The 21,184-nt window shown below is 40.8% G+C and overlaps 1 protein-coding gene across 2 annotated transcripts in view; it reads left to right on the forward strand.

Annotated features, from left to right (window-relative positions):
• The window catches only part of OSBPL11 (oxysterol binding protein like 11), an 88,802-nt gene that overhangs the window by 59,554 nt on the left and 8,064 nt on the right, over positions 1–21,184 (forward strand). For both annotated transcript variants that reach the window (XM_021070201.1, XM_021070202.1), the window contains 2 exons: positions 702–888; positions 14,095–14,277. In XM_021070201.1, the coding sequence (XP_020925860.1) occupies positions 702–888; positions 14,095–14,277 (370 nt within the window). The remainder of the gene's footprint in view (positions 1–701; positions 889–14,094; positions 14,278–21,184) is intronic.

The raw sequence follows: 21,184 nt of genomic DNA on the forward strand, positions 1-21,184 counted from the left end.
ACCCATCATACCATCTGAAATTAAGACTATAGCACTCTAATATTAGATACTTAGTTTAAGCTTTTTTTTTTTTTTTTTGTCTTTTTGCTATTTCTTTGGGCCACTCCCGCGGCATATGGAGGTTCCCAGGCTAGGGGTCGAATTGGAGCTGTAGCCACTGGCCTACGCCAGAGCCACAGCAACGCAGGATCCGAGCCGCGTCTGCAACCTACACCACAGCTCATGGCAACGCCGGATCGTTAACCCACTGAGCAAGGGCAGGAACTGAACCCGCAACCTCATGGTTTCTAGTCGGATTCGTTAACCACTGTGCCACGACGGGAACTCCTAGTTTAAGCTTTTAAAAGTTATTATTAATTAATGATCAGATACTGCTAATGATACAATATAGCATGGACTTAAATTCTGACTTAAGATTTTATTTTATTTTTTAGGAGCATTAGAGGGAACCCCTTATATTTTGAACCCAAAAGAGATAATAAAGTCATAATGAAAGCAACCTTGATTCATTATTACCAGGAATTTTTGTCAAATACAGTGCTTAGTGAATCCAGTTTCTTCCAGAGCTAAAGGAAAATTAAGCAAAATTATGATGTTTACTTGCCAGACAAGAGAAATCCTATTATGCATTTTTCAGAACTGCTTTTTTGTTTGTTTGTTTGTTTTAACAATATCAACCATCTTCATGTTTTCACATTCAGGTGTCCTCAGTCTCCTGGAGCATGGAGAAGAGTATACATTTTCTCTACCTTGTGCATATGCCAGGTCAATTTTAACTGTTCCTTGGGTGGAGCTGGGTGGCAAAATCAGTGTCAACTGTGCAAAAACTGGATATTCAGCCAGCATCACTTTTCATACAAAGCCATTTTATGGTGGCAAACTGCACCGGTGAGAATATTTTAATTGTAACTGCCTCTTATTCTGTCAGTTTGATATTGTGTTATAACTCCCTATTCTATTTCTGCTTTGTTTTATGTGAAATGGGGCTGGGAGTTCCCTGGTGGCTCCATGAGTTAAGGACCTGGTGTTGTCATTGTTGTGGCACAGGTTCGATCCCTGGCTCCAGAACTTTCATATGCCATGGGCATGGCCCTCCACCCCAGAGAAAGAAAGAAATGTGTTTGGATTTTTATTCATGTTTATTTTTTGTTTAATATATCTCATCTTTTGGAGTTCCATTGTGGTACAGAGGAAACGAATCTGACTTTTAACCATGAGGTTTCAGGTTTGATCCCTGGTCTCACTCAACTCAATGGGTTGCCTTGATCTGGTGTTGCCTTGAGCTGTGGTGTAGGTCGCAGACTTGGCTCGGATCCTACTTTGCTGTGGCTGTGGTGTAGGCCGGCAGCTATAACTCCGATTAGACCCATAACCTGGGAATTTCCATATGCCATGAGTGCAGCCCTAAAAACCAAAAAATATGTATATATGTATTTCATCTTTCAAGGAATTCTGGAAGTCATGATATGGTTTTAAAAATAGTGACTTATTGGGAGTTCCCATTGTGGCTCAGTGGTAACAAACCTGACTAGTATCCATGAGGATGAGGGTTCGATCCTTGGCTTTGCTCAGTGGATTAAGGGTCTGGAGTTGCCGTGAGCTGTGGTGTAGGTTGCAGGTGTGGCTCATATCCTGAGTTGCTGTGGCTGCAGTGTAGGCCAGCAGCTGCAGCTGCAGTTTGACCCCTAGCCTGAGAACTTCCATATGCTGTGAGTGTGGCCCTAAAAAAAAAGACACCCCCCAAAAACTGTGACATATCTTATCTACTCTTATAAACTAGAAGTCATAATAAGTGAATGTGTAGTTTCTGGCCCAATTTCTGCCTTTAAAAGGATTCAGAGTTGGATCCAAACCTCAGTAGAGGCATTATTGCTATAAGTTAGTATGAAAATACAGTTCATCATAAGAAATAGTTCCAAGAATCACAATGATGGAAGCCAGTATCTTTAGGCACCAGTATTGAATGATGGCTTTTTTCTAATTCTGTCTAGGAATTGGCCAGTTATTATTCCCCATTTAGTGGCTTGTAGGTCTCTTTAGCACGTGTCCACATCACCCATGAAGACAGGTTTTCTAATAGGACCCTCAAAAGAATACTGATACTGATTCTTTCCTTGAGCCTTTGATGCCTATCCTGACTGTTCCAAGGGATAGTTTTCTTTTTCTTCTAAGTTTTAATCGAAGAATAACATTGATATAAAAGCATATAAGTTGATTATGGGACATTTCAAATAGTGCTGCTAGAACATTAGTGAATATATGTGTGAATTTCTCTTGGGTAGATGCCTAGAAGCAGAATTGGTAGGTTGTAGGAAATGAAAATTTAATGTTATTGCTGCCAGTTTTTTTACATGGTTAGAACAAAATGTACTCCCTTCAGTCACTTATGACACTTTAAATGCATGTAGTTTTACTTCTTCACAGGACAACTAGAACAATCTTGGAAGTGGAAAGAAAGATTTATTGGCTCCCAGGCATTGAATGGACCTTTAAAAATATGAATTTTGAGAATTCCCTTTTTGCACAGCAGGTTAAGGATTCAGCATTGTCACTGCAGTGGCTTGGGTTGCTGCTGTGATGTGGATTTGATCCCTGACCCAGGAATTTTCATATGCTGCGGACACAGCCAAAAAATCTATGTATAGATTTTGCAAAGTAGAGAATAAAAAAAGAAAATACAGATCACCCACACAGAACCACTAGAGATCGTCAAAATGGTCATCTTTTATCCTTAGAGAAGGTAATATGGTTCACACCTTGTCCTATCTGCTTCTACTTAATTCTCTCAAATAGTGATCCCAGGATTCAAACTTTACAACTAGAAGAGACTTTAGAAGTCATTACACCAACATTTGCTAGGTGCATAAATACCTTTGTAACATGCCTGATAACTGATTTTTTTCAGTGTGTTGGTACATTATTATTATTATTATTACAGAACTCATAATATGTGAGGCAGCCCATTCCATTTTAAGACTCCCCTTAATTTAATTAAATAAAGTTAGAGTTGAAATCTACATACCTGTAACATTCCTGCATTGGTGAAACAATTCTTCACAGTATATAATTGAGTAAAATGCTAGACAAAAACAACTACAAGAGTTCCCATCGTGGCGCAGTGGTTGGCGAATCCAACTAGGAACCATGAGGTTGCGGGTTTGGTCCCTGCCCTTGCTCAGTGGGTTGGGGATCTGGCATTGTTGCCGTGAGCTGTGGTGTAGGTTGCAGACACGGCTCGGATCCCGTGTTACTGTGGCTCTGGCATAGGATGGTGGCTACAGCTCCGATCGGACCCCTAGCCTGGGAACCCCCATATGCTGCGGAAGCGGCCCAAGAAATAGCAAAAAGACAAAACAAAAACAAAAACAAAAAACTACAGTGATAAATTTTCCAAATCCAGCACTTTTTGTTGTCAGTGTTATTGATGAATTTCTTTCTTTTTTTTTTTAATTGAAGTATAGTTGATTTACAATATTGTGGGGTTTTCTGGGTGTTTTTGTTTTGTTTTGTTATTTTTTGGCTGTACCCGTGGCGTGTGGAAGTTCCTGAGCCAGGGATTGAACCTGTGCCAAAGTTGCAGCAGCACTGGATACTTAAGCCACTGAGCAATGCAGGAACTTTTAATATTGTGTTTCCAGTATACAGTTATAGTGATTCAATATTTTTGCAGATTATACAAAATAATGGGTGTAATTCCCTCTGCCTATATAGTGTCCTTGTTGCTTATCTATTTTAGCTTGTATTTATTAATCCTATGCCCCTAACTTCTCCTCCCTTTCTCCTTCGGTAACTATAAGGTTGTTTTCTATATCTGTGAGTCTCTTTCTGTTTTGCATATTTATTCATTTGTATTATTTCTTAGATTCCACATATAAGTGATATAGTAATTGTGTTTCTCTGACTTATTTCACTAAGATTAATACTCTCTAGGTCCATCAGTGTTGTTCCAAATGGCAGTATTTAGTCCCCCCCCCCCCTTTTCTTTTGGCTGCCCTGTGTCGTATGGAGCTCCCAGGCCAGGGATTGGAGCCACAGCCACAAGCTAAGCCACAACTGTGGCAACACCGGATCCCTAACCCACTGTGCTGGGCCAGGGATTGAACCCACATCCCACTGGCTTCTGAGATGCCACTGATCTCGTTGCGCCACAGCAGGAGCTCTGAGTATTTCATTCTTTTTTATGGCTAGGTAATATTCCATTCCAATATTTTTATATATATATATATATATATGTGATATATATATCGCATCTTCTTAATCTAATCATCTCTTGACAGTTACTTGGGTTGCTTTTATGGCTTGGATATTGTAAATAGTGCTTCTCTGAACATTGGGGTGCACATATCTTTTCAAATTAGTGTTTCTTTTTTTCCTAGATATATGCTCAGGAGTGGAATTGCTGGATCATTTGTTAGTTATATTTTCAGTTTTTTGAGGAACCTCTACACTATTTTCCTTAGTGCTACACCAATTTACATTCCTTCCAACAGTGTAGAAATGTCCATATCCTCTCCAACATTTGCTATTTGTAGATTTTTTGTTAATAGCCATTCTGATAGGTGTGAGGTATCTCATTGTGGTTTTTGACTTTGATTTCTTTAATGGTTTGCAGTGTCGAGCATCTTTTTATGTACCTGTTTAGCCATCTATAGGTCTTTGGTAAACTGTATACTCAGGTCTTTTGCCTTTGGTTGTTGTTGTTGTCATCCATGCTTACAGCATATGGAAACTTCCCGGGCCAGGAATCGAACCCACACCACAGCAGGGACAATGCTAGATCCTTAACCCATTGTGCCACAGCGGAGCTCCTTGCCCATTTTTTTGATTGAGTCATTTGGTTTTTTTGATATTAAATTATATGAGCTGTTTATATAGTTCAAAATATTAAGTCTTTTTTTGGTTTTTTTGTTTGTTTGTTTTTTGTCTTTTTGCCTTTTTGCCTTTTCTAGGGCCGCTCCCTAGTCACATGGAGGTTCCCAGCCTAGGGGTCTAATCAGAGCTGTAGCTGCTGGCCTACGCCAGAGCCACAGCAACTCGGGATCTGAGCCACGTCTGCGACCTACACCATAGCTCACAGCAATGCCAGGTCCTTAACCCACTGAGCAAGACCAGGGATCAACCCTGCAACCTCATGGTTCCTAGTCAGATTCGGTAACCACTGCGCCATGACGGGAACTCCTATTAAGCCTTTGTTGATCAAATCATTTGCAAATATTTTCTTGTATTCTGTAGGTTGTCTTTTCATTTTGTCAGTAGATTCCTTTGCTGTGCAAAAGCTTTTAAATTTATTTGTTTATGCTTTTATTTCTTTTGCTTTAGGGGACTGATCCAAGAAAATATTGCTACAGTTTATGTCTAAGAATGTTCCTCCTGTGTTCTCTTCTAGGAGTTGTGTGGTTTTAGGTCTTGTTACATTTAGGTCTTTAAGCCATTTTGAGTTTTTTTGTTTTTTGTTTTGTATGTAATGTAAGGAAGCATTCTAATCTCATTGTTTTACGTGTGGCTGTCCACTTTTGCCAGTATCACTTGTCCAAGAACTGTCTTTTCTCCATTGCATATTCTTGCCTTCACTGAAGTAGATTGTAGGTTTCTTTTTTGCGAACTCTTTCTAGTCCCTGAAACTTCACTCTTACAGTATATGTGGATGTTTATGTGTGTATGTTAGTGCATGTAAATATGTGGGTGTGTGATGTGTAATTTAAAATCCTGTAAGACTTATCTATAAAAACTCTTTTTTTTTTTTTGTCTTTTTGTCTTTTCTAGGGGCCGCTTCCGAGGTGTATGGAGGTTCCCAGGCTAGGGGTCAAATCAGAGCTGTAGCCACCGGCATACACCACAGCCACAGCAATGCGGGATCTGAGCCACATCTGCAGCCTACACCACAGCTCACGGCAAAGCTGGATCCTTAACCCACTGAGCAAGGCTAGGGATTGAACCCGCAACCTCATGGTTCCTAGTCGGATTCATTAACCACTGAGCCACAAGGGGAACTCCAGCACTACCTTACTATGGAGAATCAGAGTTCATCCCCAAACCTTAACCATTGCCGTGATATTTAGATAGTTCCTTGCTTTAAATATCCTGCATAGAAATTTTCTCTTGGTTTTTAATTTCCGTTTCAATATTTTGACTTGTGTCTTAGGAACATCCTCTTTCTTCCCTTCAGAGAACTTCTTGCTTCAATAGAAAAATGGTATGTTTTTCAGAACTTATACCTCACAGCGACTAGATTACCACATACAAGTGTCACAGTTCTGTTACAATTTCTCTATTGCTTAGCAGTACCACCTTCTACTGATGAAGTCCATAATCACATCCTTGGACTTCATTTGTCTCCATTGTTAAGAATTCAGTTGTCATTTGTCTGACTCTGTATTCTCTGCTAGGGGAAGGCAGAGCGGTGAGCAAGCAAAGGAAAGATGTACTAAGGAGCCTGAGGCCCACCAGTGGCTGGTTCTTCAAGGGCAGCTCAAGAGGGCAAATCTGCAGGATTGAGGTGCAGGTTGGCCAATGAGGGAGAAGGCGGCCTTTACTATAGCCCTTCTATACCAAAATAGTTGCATTTATTTAACTATTTCATATCCACAGTTTTCTTTTCCTGGCCATCGCATGCAGCAGCCTGATGTGGGAATCTTGGTTCCCAGACCAGGAATTGGACCCAGGCTGCAGCAGTGAAAGCACTGAATCCTAACCACTAGCCCACCAGGGAACTCACTTTTCTTTCCTTGCCTTTTTAAAATTTTTTTTAATAGTTATTTCCCCCAATACATTTTTTTTCTACTGTACAGCATGGTGACCCAGTTACACATACATGTACACATTCTATTTTCGCACATTGTCATGCTCCATCATAAGTGACTAGACAGAGTTCCCAGTGCTACACAGCAGGATCTCATTGCTAATCCACTCCAAAGGCAATAGTTTGTATCTATTAGCCCCAAGCTCCCCAACCACCCCACTCCCTCCCCCTCCCCCTTGGCAACCACAAGTCTATTCTCCAAGTCCATGATTTTCTTTTCTGTGGAGATGTTCATTTGTGCTGGATGTTAGATTCCAGTTATAAGTGATATCATATGGTATTTGTCTTTCTCTTTCTGACTTCACTCAGTATGAGAGTCTCTAGTTCCATCCATGTTGCTGCAAATGGCATTATTTCATTCTATTATGGCTGAGTAGTATTCCATTGTGTATCTATACCACATCTTCCTAATCCAATCATCTGCTGATGGACATTTGGGTTGTTTCCATGTCCTGGCTGTTGTGAATAGTGCTGCAGTGAACATGTGGGTGGCATGTGTCTTTTTCAAGGAAATTTTTGTCGGGATATATGCCCAAGAGTGGGATTGCTGGGTCATATGCTAGTTCTATGTATAGATTTCCAAGGTATCTCCATACTGATCTCCATAGTGGTTGTACCAGCTTACATTGCCACCAACAGTGCAGGAGGGTTCCCTTTTCTTCCACTCCCTCCAGCATTTGTTATTTGTGGACTTATTAATGATGGCCATTCTGACTGGTGTGAGGTAGTACCTCATAGTAGCTTTGATTTGCATTTCTGTAATAATCAGGGATGTTGAGAATTTTTTCATGTGCTTGTTGGCCATCTTGGAAAAATGTCTATTCAGGTCTTTTGCCCATTTTTCAATTGGGTTGTTGGCTTTTTTGCTGTTGAGTTGCACAAGTTGCTTGTATGTTCTAGAGATTAAGCCCTTGTCCATTGCATCATTTGAAACTATTTTCTCCCATTGTGTCAGTTGTCTTTTTGTTTTCTTTTTGGTTTCCTGTGCTGTGCAAAAGCTTGTCAGTTTGATTAGGTCCCATTGGTTTATTTTTACTCTTATTTCTGTTGCTTTGGGAGACTGACCTGAGAAAATATTCATAAGATTGATGTCAGAGAATGTTTTGCCTATATTCTTTTCCAGGAGTTTGATGGTGTCCTGTCGTATATTTAAGTCTTTAAGCCATTTTGAGTTTATTTTCGTGCATGGCGTGAGGGTGTGTGTTCTAGTTTCATTGATTTGCATGCAGCTGTCCAGGTTTCCCAGCAATTCTTGCTGACTGGACTGTCTTTTTCCCATTTTATGTTCTTGCCTCCTTTGTCCAAGATTAATTGACCATAGGTGTCTGGGTTTATTTCTGGGTTCTCTATTCTGTTCCATTGGTCCGTCTGTCTGTTTTGGTACCAGTACCACACTGTCTTGATGACTGTGGCTTTGGAATATTGCCTGAGGCCTGGGAGAGTTATGCCTCCTGCTTGGCTTTTCTTCCTCAGGATTGCTTTGGCAATTCTGGGTCTTTTGTGGTTCCATATAAATGTTTGGATTGTTTGTTCTAGTTCTGTGAAAAATGTCAGGGGTCATTTGATAGGGACTGCTTTGAATCTGTAGATTGCTTTGGGTAGTATAGCCATTTTTACAGTATTAATTTTTCCAACCCAGGGGCATGGAATATCTTTCGATTTCTTTACATCTTCTTTAATTTCCTTGATTAATGTTTTATAGTTCTTGGCTTATAAGTCCTTTCCCTCCTTGGTCAGGTGTATTCCCAGGTATTGATTTTTGGGGGGTGAAGTTTTAAAAGGTATTGCATTTTTGTATTCCTTTTCTAATATTTCATTGTTAGTATACAGAAATGCGACTGATTTCTGAATGTTAATCTTATATCCTGCTACTTTACTGAATTTGTTGGTCAGTTCAGTTAGTTTTTGGGTTGAGTCCTTAAGGTTTTCTATGTATAGTATCATGTCATCTGCATAGAGTGACAGTTTTACCTCTTCTCTTCCTATTTTGATGCCTTTTATTTCTTTTGTTTGTCTGATTGCTATGGCTAGGACTTTCCAGTACTATGTTGAATAAAGTGGACATCCTATGTTGGTGAAAGTGGACATCCTTGTCTTGTTCCAGATTTTAGTGGAAGGGCTTTCAGCTTTTCTCCATTGAGTATTATATTTGCTGTGGGTTTGTCATAAATGGCTTTGATTATGTTAAGGTATGTTCCCTCTATACCCACTTTGGTAAGAGTTTTTATCATGAATGGATGTTGGACTTTGTCAAGTGCTTTTTCTGCACCTATTGAGATGATCATGTGGTTTTTGACTTTTCTTTTGTTAATGTGGTGTATGATATTGTTTGATTTGCGTATGTTGAACCATGCTTGTGCACCTGGGATGAATCCCACATGGTCATGGTATACGATCTTTTTGATATGTTGTTGAATTTGGATGGCTAAACTTTTTTTGAGAATTTTTGCATCTATATTCATCAAAGATACTGGCCTATAGTTTTCTTTTTTGGTAGTGTCTTTGTCTGATTTTGGAATTAGGGTGATGGTGGCATCATAGAATGTCTTTGGGAGTGTTCCTTCCTCTTGAACCTTTTGAAAAAGTTTGAGGAGGATGTGTATCAGTTCCTCTTTGTATGTTTGGTAAAATTCACCTGTGAAGCCATCTGGTCCTGGACTTTCATTTGTAGGGAGTGTTTTTATGACATACTCAATTTTATTTCTAGTGATCGGTCTGTTCAGTTGATCTATTTCTTCTTTTTTTTTTAATTTTTTTTATTTTCCCACTGTACAGCAAGGGGGTCAGGTTATCCTTACATGTATAAATTACAATTACATTTTTCCCCCCACCCTTTGTTCTGTTGCAACATGAGTATCTAAACAAAGTTCTCAATGCTATTCAGCAGGATCTCCTTTATATCTATTCTAAGTTGTGTCTGATAAGTCTTCTTGATTCAGTTTTGGCAGTCTGTAAGTCTCAAGAGTTGTCCATTTTTTCTAGGTTGTCAAATTTGTTAGCATACAATTGTTCATAGTATTCTCTTTTGGTTTTTTGTATTTCCGTGACTTCTCCTTTTTCATTTCTGATTTTGTTTATTTGGGTTTTTTCTCTCCTTGGTGAGTCTAGCCAGAGATTTGTTAATTTTGTTTACCTTTTTAAAGAACCAGCTCTTGGTTTTATTGATTTCTTCTATTTTTTTTAATGTCTATTTTATTGATTTCCTCTTTGATCTTTATGATTTCCTTCCTTCTACTGACTTTAGTTTTTGTTTGTTCTTCTTTTTCTAATTCATTTAGGTGGTGGGTTAAGTTGCGGATTTGAGATTTTTCTTCTTTTTTGAGGAAGGTCTATATATATATATATTTTTTTTTTTTTTTCTTTATAAGGCCACACTTGAAGCATATGGAAGTTTCCAGGCTAGGGGTCGAATTGGAGCTACAGCCTCCGGCCTATACCACAGCCACAGCAAAACAGGATCCGAGCCACATCTGTGACCTATACCACAGCTCACAGCAATGCTGGATCCTTAACCCACTTAGTGAGGCCAGGGAGCGAACCTGAATCCTCATGGATCCTAGTTGGGTTTGTTAACTGCTGAGCCATGAAAGGAACTCCTCTTTTCTTTTTCTTCCACAATTTTTTTTTGCTTTTTAAGGCTGCACTTGTGGCATATAGAATCCGAGCTATGCCACAGCCACAGCAACACCAGATCTGAACCACACAACCTCATGGTTCCTAGTCGGATTTGTTTCTGCTGCACCACAATGGGAACTCCCATGCCTTTATTAATAGCCATACTTCCCTCCTCAGATGTAATCTAGTTTTTTACTGCTCTCTGCAATTAAGCAGACATATTATCCGCTGTCTGCCTTAGTTACAAATATTTTATCTTCCACTTGTCTTTCCTTACTCCCTTATTTTTTCACATCTATCTCTGATGGAGCCAAGCAGGCCTCCTTAACTGTTCCTCATGCCCTTGTCCATCTTCTGATTCCATTTTCTGCGCTCACTTTAGGATGGTGATTCTTTAAAAACATATGTAGTGGTATAATGGAGTTCCCGTGGTGGCTCAGTGGTTAACGAATCCAATTAGGAACCATCTTGCGGGTTCGATCCCTGGCCTTGCTCAGTGGGTTAAGGATCTGGCGTTGCCTTGAGCTGTGGTGTAGGTTGCAGATGTGGCTTGGATCCTGCGTTGCTGTGGCTCTGGTGTAGGCTGGTGGCTACAGCTCCGATTCAACCCCTAGCTTGGGAACCTCCATATGCTGCGCGAGCGGCCCTAGAAATGGCAAAAAGACAAAAAAGAAAAAAAATACATATATATGTAGTGGTATAATGTCATTAAGATTGTATTAACTGCTAAGTGACATACTTTTCTGCATACCAAAGATAGAGGAAAGAAAAAAAAAGACTATCTCTGCCTTCAAGAAGCTTTTAGTCTGGTATTAGAATCTAGGACCCTGCCTTTGGAAAGAAAAGCTTTTATAAAGCTTTTAAGGAAAACTCATGTATAATAGTAAAAAATAAAGATTGTTGGAGTGGCACAGTGGATTAAGGATCTTGCCACAACTATGGTGTAGGTCACAACTGTGGCTTGGATCTGATCCCTGGCCTGGGAACTCCAAATGCCTCAAGGTAGCCAAAAACAGCAACAACAAGTCAACTTGATGTCAAGTTTTTTAAAAAGCGAGAGGGAAAATTCCTTGGCAGCCTAACAGTTAAGGATTCAGCATTGTCACTACTGTGGCTCCGGTCACTGCTGTGGCCCGAGGTCAGTCCCTGGCCTGGGAACTTCCACGTGTCACCGGCATGGCAAGGAAGGAAGGAAGGAAGAAAGAGTAAATGCCTCATCGGTTATCAGTTATCCTCACTTTAGAGATGAGTAGGATGGCAACTTAAAATTTAACTCTTTGATAATTATTTTAAAGGCAGCATATTTTTTGTCATTGTTTGATACAAGATCTAGACTTACACGCTTTAGACATTGAGTTATTCATTTGCTTATTTTTCTATGATTGCTTTCATGCTACAGTGAAAGAGTTTAGTTGTGACAGATAGCTTCACCCATGAGCCCCAAGATATTTGCTTTCTAGTCCTTTATAGAAGTTTACTAGCCCTCCATTAGGCACTGTGTTCTGAAGAATGATGATAAGCAAAGTGAGCGAGGACCTTCTTCCTCTTTATGCTCCTTTTGCAAGTTCCTTATGGCCCACCTCTAGCATGTGCACTTCTTGTTGCCTGCCCAGTTCTCATCATGCTGTGCTTGCTGTGTAGCTGCACTAAGCAGCAAGAACCCAGCATGTGTGAACATGGATCTCAGGCTTGTTATTTTTTAAGTGGAAAGGCTTGTGAAGGAGATAATGATAACCTGAGAGATTGTGGCAATAAAAGAGAGATCAAGTGAGAAACAGATTATTGTTCTTCAGTTCAAAGACTGTAGTGCTGGCTATATGCAGTTGGAAGATGGAAGAGGTAAGTGTTCAACGTCATCTAATCATATCCTGTTTGATTAGAGATAAATTTTCAAGAAAGGAGGCATTGTTGGCAAAATGGAGTCAGAGAGGAAACATGAATATCACAAAAAACATTCAATCAGGCTAAAACTCTACTGTAGTTATTTAAGTTCGGATACTTCGAGGTATGACCCAGAGTTCCCATCCCTGCTGTAATCAAGCAGAATTGTAGTCGTGGTATTCTTTATGTCCAGTGAGCTGCAATTATGCCTAACTTTTGATTTTGGATGTTTGTTGTGTTCTTGGATCCCAAACCCTTGTATACACTTCGATCTCTAAGATCTGGTTCATTTGCTTATTGGCTCCTACACCTCTGCCTTCAGCTCTAAATTTGTACACCATTTACTTCTCCTGATTAAAAACTATGGACTCTGTAGATTCAACTATGTTCTTCTGGTTCCTGAGGCTTTAGTTTACATCTAACAAATGCTACTTAGGGTATCCGAGCTGTCACCTGAACCTGGGCTTTGGTCCTTTGGATTCCCTTTTGAATCCAAATAAACCATAATCCCAGGGGCAGTGACTGGACCCCAGTATTTTCCCATTATTCTCTGACCCTGTTGTTATTTGTGTCCTACAGTGAACATAAAGTACTTCATTCAAAATAATCAGACCTGTTTCTATTCCAGCCTTCATTTGAGCTGCATCCTCTCTGTGATAAACCAGCCAGATAACTCGGTTGAACTTACAACAACAGTAGTGGTTGATTCTCTCACAGTTTTGTATTATAGCAATAATTTTTGTATGCCATTGCTCTTTTAACGTTTGTTTTGTCGAGAATTAAAAAACTTCTAATGTATATTTTATTTTTTTCTACCTCTTAGTGATTTGTCTGGTTTCTATATTTGATTTAAAATTAAACTTATGTGGCTTTATGCAGGATTTATATATCCAGAATTTCAAATATAGGGACTCTAAACTTTTAAATAAGTAGTAATTGTTTTTTTTAAAGTTGAATAGACTATAATGTAACATTTTTAGATTGTAATGAAAAAGAAATCTTAATGTTTTTCATATTCCTACTGAATTTTAATATTATAATAGTTGTTTGCAGCAAGCATTTTATTTATTTATTTATTTTTTGCTATTTCTTTGGGCTGCTTCCGCGGCATATGGAGGTTCCCAGGCTAGGGGTCCAATCGGAGCTGTAGCCACCGTTCCACGCCAGAGCCACAGCAACGCAGGATCTGAGCCGCGTCTGCTACCTACACCACAGCTCACGGCAACGCCAGATCGTTAACCCACTGAGCAAGCGCAGGACCGAACCCGCAACCTCATGGTTCCTAGTCGGATTCGTTAACCACTGCGCCACGACGGGAACTCCGCAGCAAGCATTTTAAATATCGCACTTTATGGTCATTTATGGTAACTGAGTTTCTAGTTTGATTCCTAGTATTGTTCCTAAAATTAAATTGTTATTTGAAAAAATTTTTCTTGGAGTTCCCTCGTGGCACAGTGGGTTAAGGATCTAACGTTGTCACTGCTGTGGCTGGGATTACAGCTCTGGCTCAGTTTAATCCCTGGCCCCAGAATTTCCACATGCTGTTGGCCTAGCTGTCTCCTGCCCCCCAAAGAGAAAAAGTTATCTAGGGAACTATCGTGTATTTACAAAGAGTCTGACTTTCACACTGACAATCTGACTTTCACACTGACAATCTGACTTTCACACTGACAAACTGAAGTGAGCTGTGTAACTAGTTCAAACAGAATTCACGAGGTATATTCTTGGGATTCAGAATCCCTAAGAACAAGCACGGTATCACTCATTAGAGCATATCTTTTTCTTCCACTTGCTTCTAGGGTTACCGGTGAAGTGAAGCACAACATCACCAACACTGTCGTATGCAAAGTACAAGGGGAATGGAATAGTGTTCTCGAATTCACTTACAGTAACGGAGAGACAAAGTACGTGGACTTGACTAAATTGGCAGTGACAAAGAAAAGAGTAAGACCTCTGGAGAAGCAGGATCCATTTGAATCCAGGTATGTCATCCTTGGGTCCATCTAGGAAAGAGGCAGAAACTCTAGATCTTAATCTAAGCCTTTTCACTAACTCCTGACACTGAACAAGTCACTTCAGCACTTTGTATTAGCTTCCTCATCTATAAGTTGAAACTGTTGGTCTGATATGATGCTCTTAAGACCCATACCAGCTATGACATATGATATATAGTCACATTTTAGCAAAAATCAAATGTTTGTAAACTGGACAAAAATACTAACATTGAACCGTCGGAGAAGGAAAGAAAGATCCTACTACATAGCACAGGGAGCTGTGTCTAATCTCTTGGTGACAGAGCATGATGGTAGATGATATAAAAAGAAGAATATATGTATCTATATATATGTATGACTGTGTCACTTTGCTATACAGCAGGAGTTGGCACAACACTGTAAATCAGCTATATGATCATTTTTAAAAATACGAAAAAAAAGAAAAAAGGGAAAAAACGGAAGGTAAAGTAATAAAATGTCCCTAGAGAATATTTTTTTTGGCTTCGCCCATGGCATGTAGAAGTTCCTGAGCAAGGATCATTCATGCTCCACAGTAGTGACCCGAGCTGCAGCACCAGGTCCTTAACTCACTGCACCACAAGGGAACTCCTAGAGGATATTTTGACAATGTAGATCATAGGCCTTTAAAATAGTAAATGAAGTGGATCTCTGTGTTAATAAGGTAGTCTCCAAAATGTGTTGGCAGTGATTGCCTCCAGAGAGGAATACTGGAGTCTGGGCTAGGAAAGAGACTTACTCTTCACAGAAGGCCCTTTTTGTACTGTTTAAATTTTACATCACATGGAAGTATTACTATATCAAATACAAGGAAGCATTAAACATCTTAAGATCACATAAATAGAACCAAACAATTTATAAGTAGATGTGTAAAGGGATTTAATACCCATTAACCAAAAAACTGGGTTGGATCAAAAAATAAAACAGGAGGTCTCATTGTAGCTCAGTGATAACAAACCCAACTGGTATCCATGAGAAGGCGGGTTCAATCCTTGGCCCTCCTCAATGGGTTAAGGATCTGGCGTTGCTGTGAGCTGTGGTGTAGATTGCAGACACAGCTCGGATCTGGCATTGCTGTGGCCATGGTATAGGCTGGTAGCTGTAGCTCCGAATTGACCCTTGGCCTGGGAACTTCCAAATGCTGTGGATTTGGCCCTAAAAAAGACAATAAATAAATAAAACAGTAATAGTTAACATAAAAAATTCTTCTATGGATATATCTAGGATTTACTTAGGAGACTTTGTTAAAATTTGGTATGTGGACCCCTGAGGTCCTTTACAGGTCTGCAAGTTCAAAAAAACTTTTATAACAATGCTAAGAATATTTTTTGCCTAACTTACTCTGTTGACACTTGCATTAGTGCTACAAAAGCAATGATGGGTAGGTAGCTCTGCTGGGTCTTAGCACCATTCAAGGGAGTGGGGCACCAAACTGTAATTCTTCGCTGCTCTGTAGTTTTTTTTTTCTGTCTTGCAGTTTGTGTGTGTGTGTGTGTGTGTCTTTTTAGGGCCGCACCAAGACATAGGAAGTTCCCAGGCTAGGGGTCGAATCAAAACTAAAGCTGGGAGTTCCCGTGGTGGTGCAGTGGTTAACGAATCCGACTAGGAACCATGAGGTTGCGGTTCGGTCCCTGCCCTTGCTCAATGGGTTAGCGATCCGGCGTTGCCGTGAGCTGTGGTGTAGGTCGCAGACGCGGCTCGGATCCCGCGTTGCTGTGGCTCTGACGTAGGCTGGTGGCTACGGCTCCGATTAGACCCCTAGCCTGGGAACTTCCATATGCCGAGGGAGTGGCCCAAGAAATGGCAAAAAGACAAAAAAACAAAAAACAAAACAAAAAAAAAAACTAAAGCTGCTGGCCTATATACCACAGCCACAGCAACGCAGGATCCGAGCTGCATGATCTGTGACCTATACCACAGCTCTTGGCAATGCTGGATCCTTAACTCACTGAGCAAGGCCAGGGATCAAACCCGCATCCTCATGGGTTCTAGTCAGGTTCATTGCCACTGAACCACGACGGGAACTCCTGACTTGCAATATTTAAAATCTTTTTTACTGTTATCTTTATTTATTTATTTATTTTGTCTTTTTATGGCCACACTCGTGGCATATGGAGGTTCCTGGGCTAGGAGTCCAATCTGAGCTGTAGCCGCTGGCCTACACCACAGCAATGCCAGATCCAAGCCACGTCTGTAACCTACGCCAAAGCTCACAGCAATGTCAGATCCTTAACCCACTTAGCAAGGCCAGGGTTTGAACCTGTGTCCCCATGGATACTACTAGTCAGATTCATTTTCACTGAGCCATGATAGGAACTCCATTTTTTATTTTATTTTTTGCTTTTTAGGGCTTCTCCTGCATCATATGAAGGTTCCCGGGCTAGGAAGCAAATCGGAACTGCACCTGCTATCTTATGTCACAGCCACAGCAATGCGGGATCCGAGCACATCTACAGCCTACACCACAACTCACAGCAAACTGGATCCCCGACCCACTGAACAAGGCCAGGGATCAAACCCTCATCTTCATGGATACCAGTCGGATTCATTTCTGCTGCGCCACAATGGGAACTCCAAAATGCCAGTATCGGTTTCAAATGTTCTTGAATGTTCTTGAAAAAGCAGTACAGATGATTAGTTTTTTAAATCTGGACCCTATTGATTACCTGTCTTTTTAGGTTTTTTTTTTTTGTCTTTTTGCTATTTCTTTGGGCTGCTCCTGCGGCATATGGAGGTTCCCAGCTAGGGGTCTAATCGGAGCTGTAGCCACCGGCCTACGCCAGAGCCACAGCAACGCGGGATCCGAGCCGCATCTGCAACCTACACCACAGCTCACGGCAACGCCAGATCCTTTAACCCACTGAGCAAGGGCAGGGATCGAACCCAAGACCTCATGGTTCCTAGTCGGATTCGTTAACCACTGCGCCACGACGGGAACGCCGCTGTTGATTTTCTTTACCACACCTTTTGTCTTGGCAGATGAGGTTTCTAATTTTGGGGGGTTTTTGTTTTGGGGGGTTTTGTTTGTTTTTAAGGGCCACATCCATGGCATATGGAAGTTCTTGGCTAGGGGTCAAATCAGAGCTACAGCTGCCAGCCTGTGCCACAGCCACAGCAACATAGGATCTGAGCCTCATCTGCGACCTACACACAGCTTACGGCAATGAGTGAGGCCAGGGATCAAACCCATATCCTCATAGATACTAGTCGGGTTCCTGAGCCATGATGGGAACTCCAGAGGTTTCTACTTTCAGTTGGCTTCTATTTATACTTTGTAGGGTTTTGGGGTGGGGGGTTGCATTAATTTGCATTTCTATCAATAGCCTTTTCCTAATTTCTTCGGTATTTTTTTTTTTTGGCCATACCCACAGTGTGTGGAAGTTCCCGGGCCAGGTATTGAACCTGCACCACAGCAGTGACTCAAGCCACAGCAGTAACAGATCCTTAACCCATTGGGCTGCTCCCTTAATTCTTTCAGTATTTTCAGTGCTTCCTTTTGAACTTGGGATTCAGTAGACAAAAGAGGTCTGTCTCATTGTTATTTCATTATATTTCTGTAACTCTGAGTTTAGGAGAAATAGTTGTGTACTGTAAGTCTTGAAGGGCTATTTTTATGTGAGAGTATCCCTGTGTAGCTTCCATGAGTCTAATATTTTTGGTTGGAGAGCTGTTTTTAGCATAGATACCTGCCACATCTTTGCACAGTGTGTTGACCATTAACCCCTTATAGGCCACATAATTGTTGTGGTGACCAGAGCTTGCACTGGTTGTTAAGCAGGGCCTTCTCTTCTCTCTGTGGTTGTCACAGCCCTGTTGGGACACACAGATATCAGTCCTGCTTCAAAGGCCCCTGGGAATTGGCTTGAATTTCAGCCCTACCTCCACATTTGGGCAACCCACTGGTGCTTGTGCTCTCCCAGAACTTGTAGAGTAGAGCTTACGGCAATGCCCACTGTGAGCATGCTGAGAATGAGGCTGCTCTTGTGGGGCCCCACCCCTCGCTTTGTGTACACAAGTTAACCAAGGGACTTCAGTGGCAGGCCCAGGCCCATTCCTGAGCACACACCTTGTTGTGCCTTGGGCCATACTCCATCCCCTTCAGGCTGTCTGTGCACAGCTAACCCCAATCCTCTCCCTGCATCTGCCCTCTTTAGCCCAAGTTTTAGCACTCAGTCCCCACCCATGGACCAGCAGATGTGCATCTTGAGCTGGGTAGTACAGGGAGGTGGCCAGGACCTTCTGTGCTAGTTTCCCTATTCTTCCTGCCACAGACCAGCTGCTGCACTCTCCTCAAAGCTGCTGAAGCTCCCTTTCTGTCTCAGCTGTTCTCCTTGCCAGGAAAGAGCTTCCCAGGGTGAGGGACCCTTTCCTCTTTCACAGCTCCCTCCCAGGAGCACAGGTTTTGTTTATTTATTTATTTCTGGTTCTACCTGTTTGTGTGGTGATCTTTCTTATAATTTTGGTTTTCTGAGATCTGCCAGCTTTCAGCAGGTATTCTGTGAGAGTTGTTTCACATGTAAATGTATTTGTGATGTATGTGTGAGAAGAAGTGAGCTCCACATCCTTCTGTTCCATCATCTTGATCCAGCCTCCATCTTTTTTTTTTTTTTTTTTTTTTTTTTTTTAAGAGCTACACCTGCAGCATATGGAAGCTCCTGGGCTACGGGTTGAATCAAAGCTGCAGCTGCCAGCCTGTATACCACAGCCACAGCAACTCGGGATTCAAGCCATGTCTGCGACCTATACCACAGCTCACATCATCGCCAGATCCTTAACCCACTAAGTGAGGCCAGGGATCGAACCCACGTCCTCATGGATGTTAGTCGGGTTCCTTAACCACTGAGCCATGACAGGAACTCCAGATTCACCTGTTTTAAGTGTGCAATTCAATGATTTTTAATAACCTTCCTTAGTTGTGCAATTATTACCATTATTTGGTTTTAGAATCTTTTCATCTTCTTAGAAGATCCTTTATGCCCATTTACAGTTAACCCCCATTCCTACCCCCAGTCCTAGGGAACCTAATTTCTATGTCTATAAGTTTCCTTAGTCCAGGAATTCTCCTCTTGCACAGTGGGTTTAAGGATCCAGTGTTGTCACTGCAGTAACTTGGGTTGCTGCTGCGGCACGGGTTCAATCCCTGGCCCAGGAACTTTGACTTGCTGTGGGTGCAGCTAAAAAAATTGTAGCTTGTCTGGACATTTGAGCTAAGTAGACTCATAGAGTGTCTGATCTCTTATGCCTAGGCTTTTTCACTTAGCATGTTTTTGAGGTTCATGCTATAACCTATATCAGTAGTTCATTCCTTTTTATTATTGAATATTATTCCATGGCCTGATAACACATTTTGTCTATCCCTTCACCAACTAATGAACATTTCCAGTTTGGGACTATGATGATTAGTATATATGAGCATTCATTTGTCTATATCTTCATCAACATTTGCTGTTGACTTTCTTATTTAATATACCCAGTCTACCTGTGTGAAATCGTATCTTGTTATGATTTTAATTGGCATTTCCCAAATGACTAATGATGTTGAGCATGTTTTTATGTGCTAAATAGCCATTTGTATATCTTCTTTGTTAAAATATGTGCTTATAACTCTTGGCCATTTTTTTAAATTGAATTGGTTGTCATTTTATTGTGTTATAGAAGTTCTTTGTCAGAGTTCCCGTTGTGGCTCAGTGGTAACGAACCCAACTAGGATCCATGAGGATGTGAGTTTGATCCCTGGCCTCATTCAGTGGGTTAAGGATCTGGCGTTGCCATGCACTGGGGTGTAGGTTGCAGACATGGCTGGGATTCTGCATTGCCTTGGTTGTGGTGTAGGCTGGCAGCTGCAGTGCCAATTCGACCCCTAGCCTGGAAACTTCTACATGCCACAGGTGCAGCCCTAAAAACCAAAAAAAAAAAAAAAAAAGAACTTCTTTGTAAATTCTGGATATATCTTTTATTTGGTACGTGTTTGTAAATATCTTCTAGTCTGTTTCTCATCTTTTAATTTTCTTAGTGGTGGGTTTTTTTTTCAGTAAAATAATTTTATTTTGAGGTTAGATTAGCAATGTTTTCTTTTAGGGATTGTGGTTTTAGTGTTTTAGTTAAGAAAAGATTTGCTGTTACATCTTTTTCTAGGATTTATTGTGAAGTGAGTCTAAGGTCACCTTTTTGCACCTGGATATCCAGTTGTCCCAGCACCACTTGTTTTTTTGTTGTTGTTGTTTGTTTTGTTTAATTTTGGGGGGGGGGGCATACCCACAGCATATGGAAATTCCCAGGCCAGGGATTGAACCCACACCACCACAGTGACCCAAATCACTGCATCACTGCAGTGATGATAACGCCAGGTCCTTATCCCACAGTGCCACAAAAGAACTCCTAGTGCTATTTGTTAAATGGACTATACTTTCCCCAAACAATTATCTTAGCAGTTTTCTTTTACCCGAAATTTGTTGAGCTTCCTCCTCCCTTTGCTGTTCCTGCAAACTCAGCAGTGAGTTGGGGCAGTCATAGAACTTTCCTCATTTGTTTGCCTGCTCTCAGGGATCACTGTCCTGTGCTGCTTTTTGTTCAGTACCTAAAAAACATTGTTTCATTATAATTTCTCTGGTTTCCTAGTTGATTAAAAGGCAGGAGGGTAAATCTGGTGCTTGTTATTTCATCATGTCCAAAAGTAGAATTGGTTTCTTCTGTTTCAGCTTTTTAAAAGTTTTTATTTCTTTTTGTTTATTATTTCATAAATTTCTTAAAAATAAAAATCTTAATTATGTAACTTAGGAAAAATAAATATTTTTAATTTAAAAAGACGCAGAAGCAGTAGTATCTTGGATGTTAACATCAACAGAGTATCAGTTTTCCTTTATATATATATATAGTG

This window comes from Sus scrofa, chromosome 13, assembly GCF_000003025.6.
Source record: "Sus scrofa isolate TJ Tabasco breed Duroc chromosome 13, Sscrofa11.1, whole genome shotgun sequence".
Taxonomy (NCBI): Eukaryota; Metazoa; Chordata; class Mammalia; order Artiodactyla; family Suidae; genus Sus; species Sus scrofa.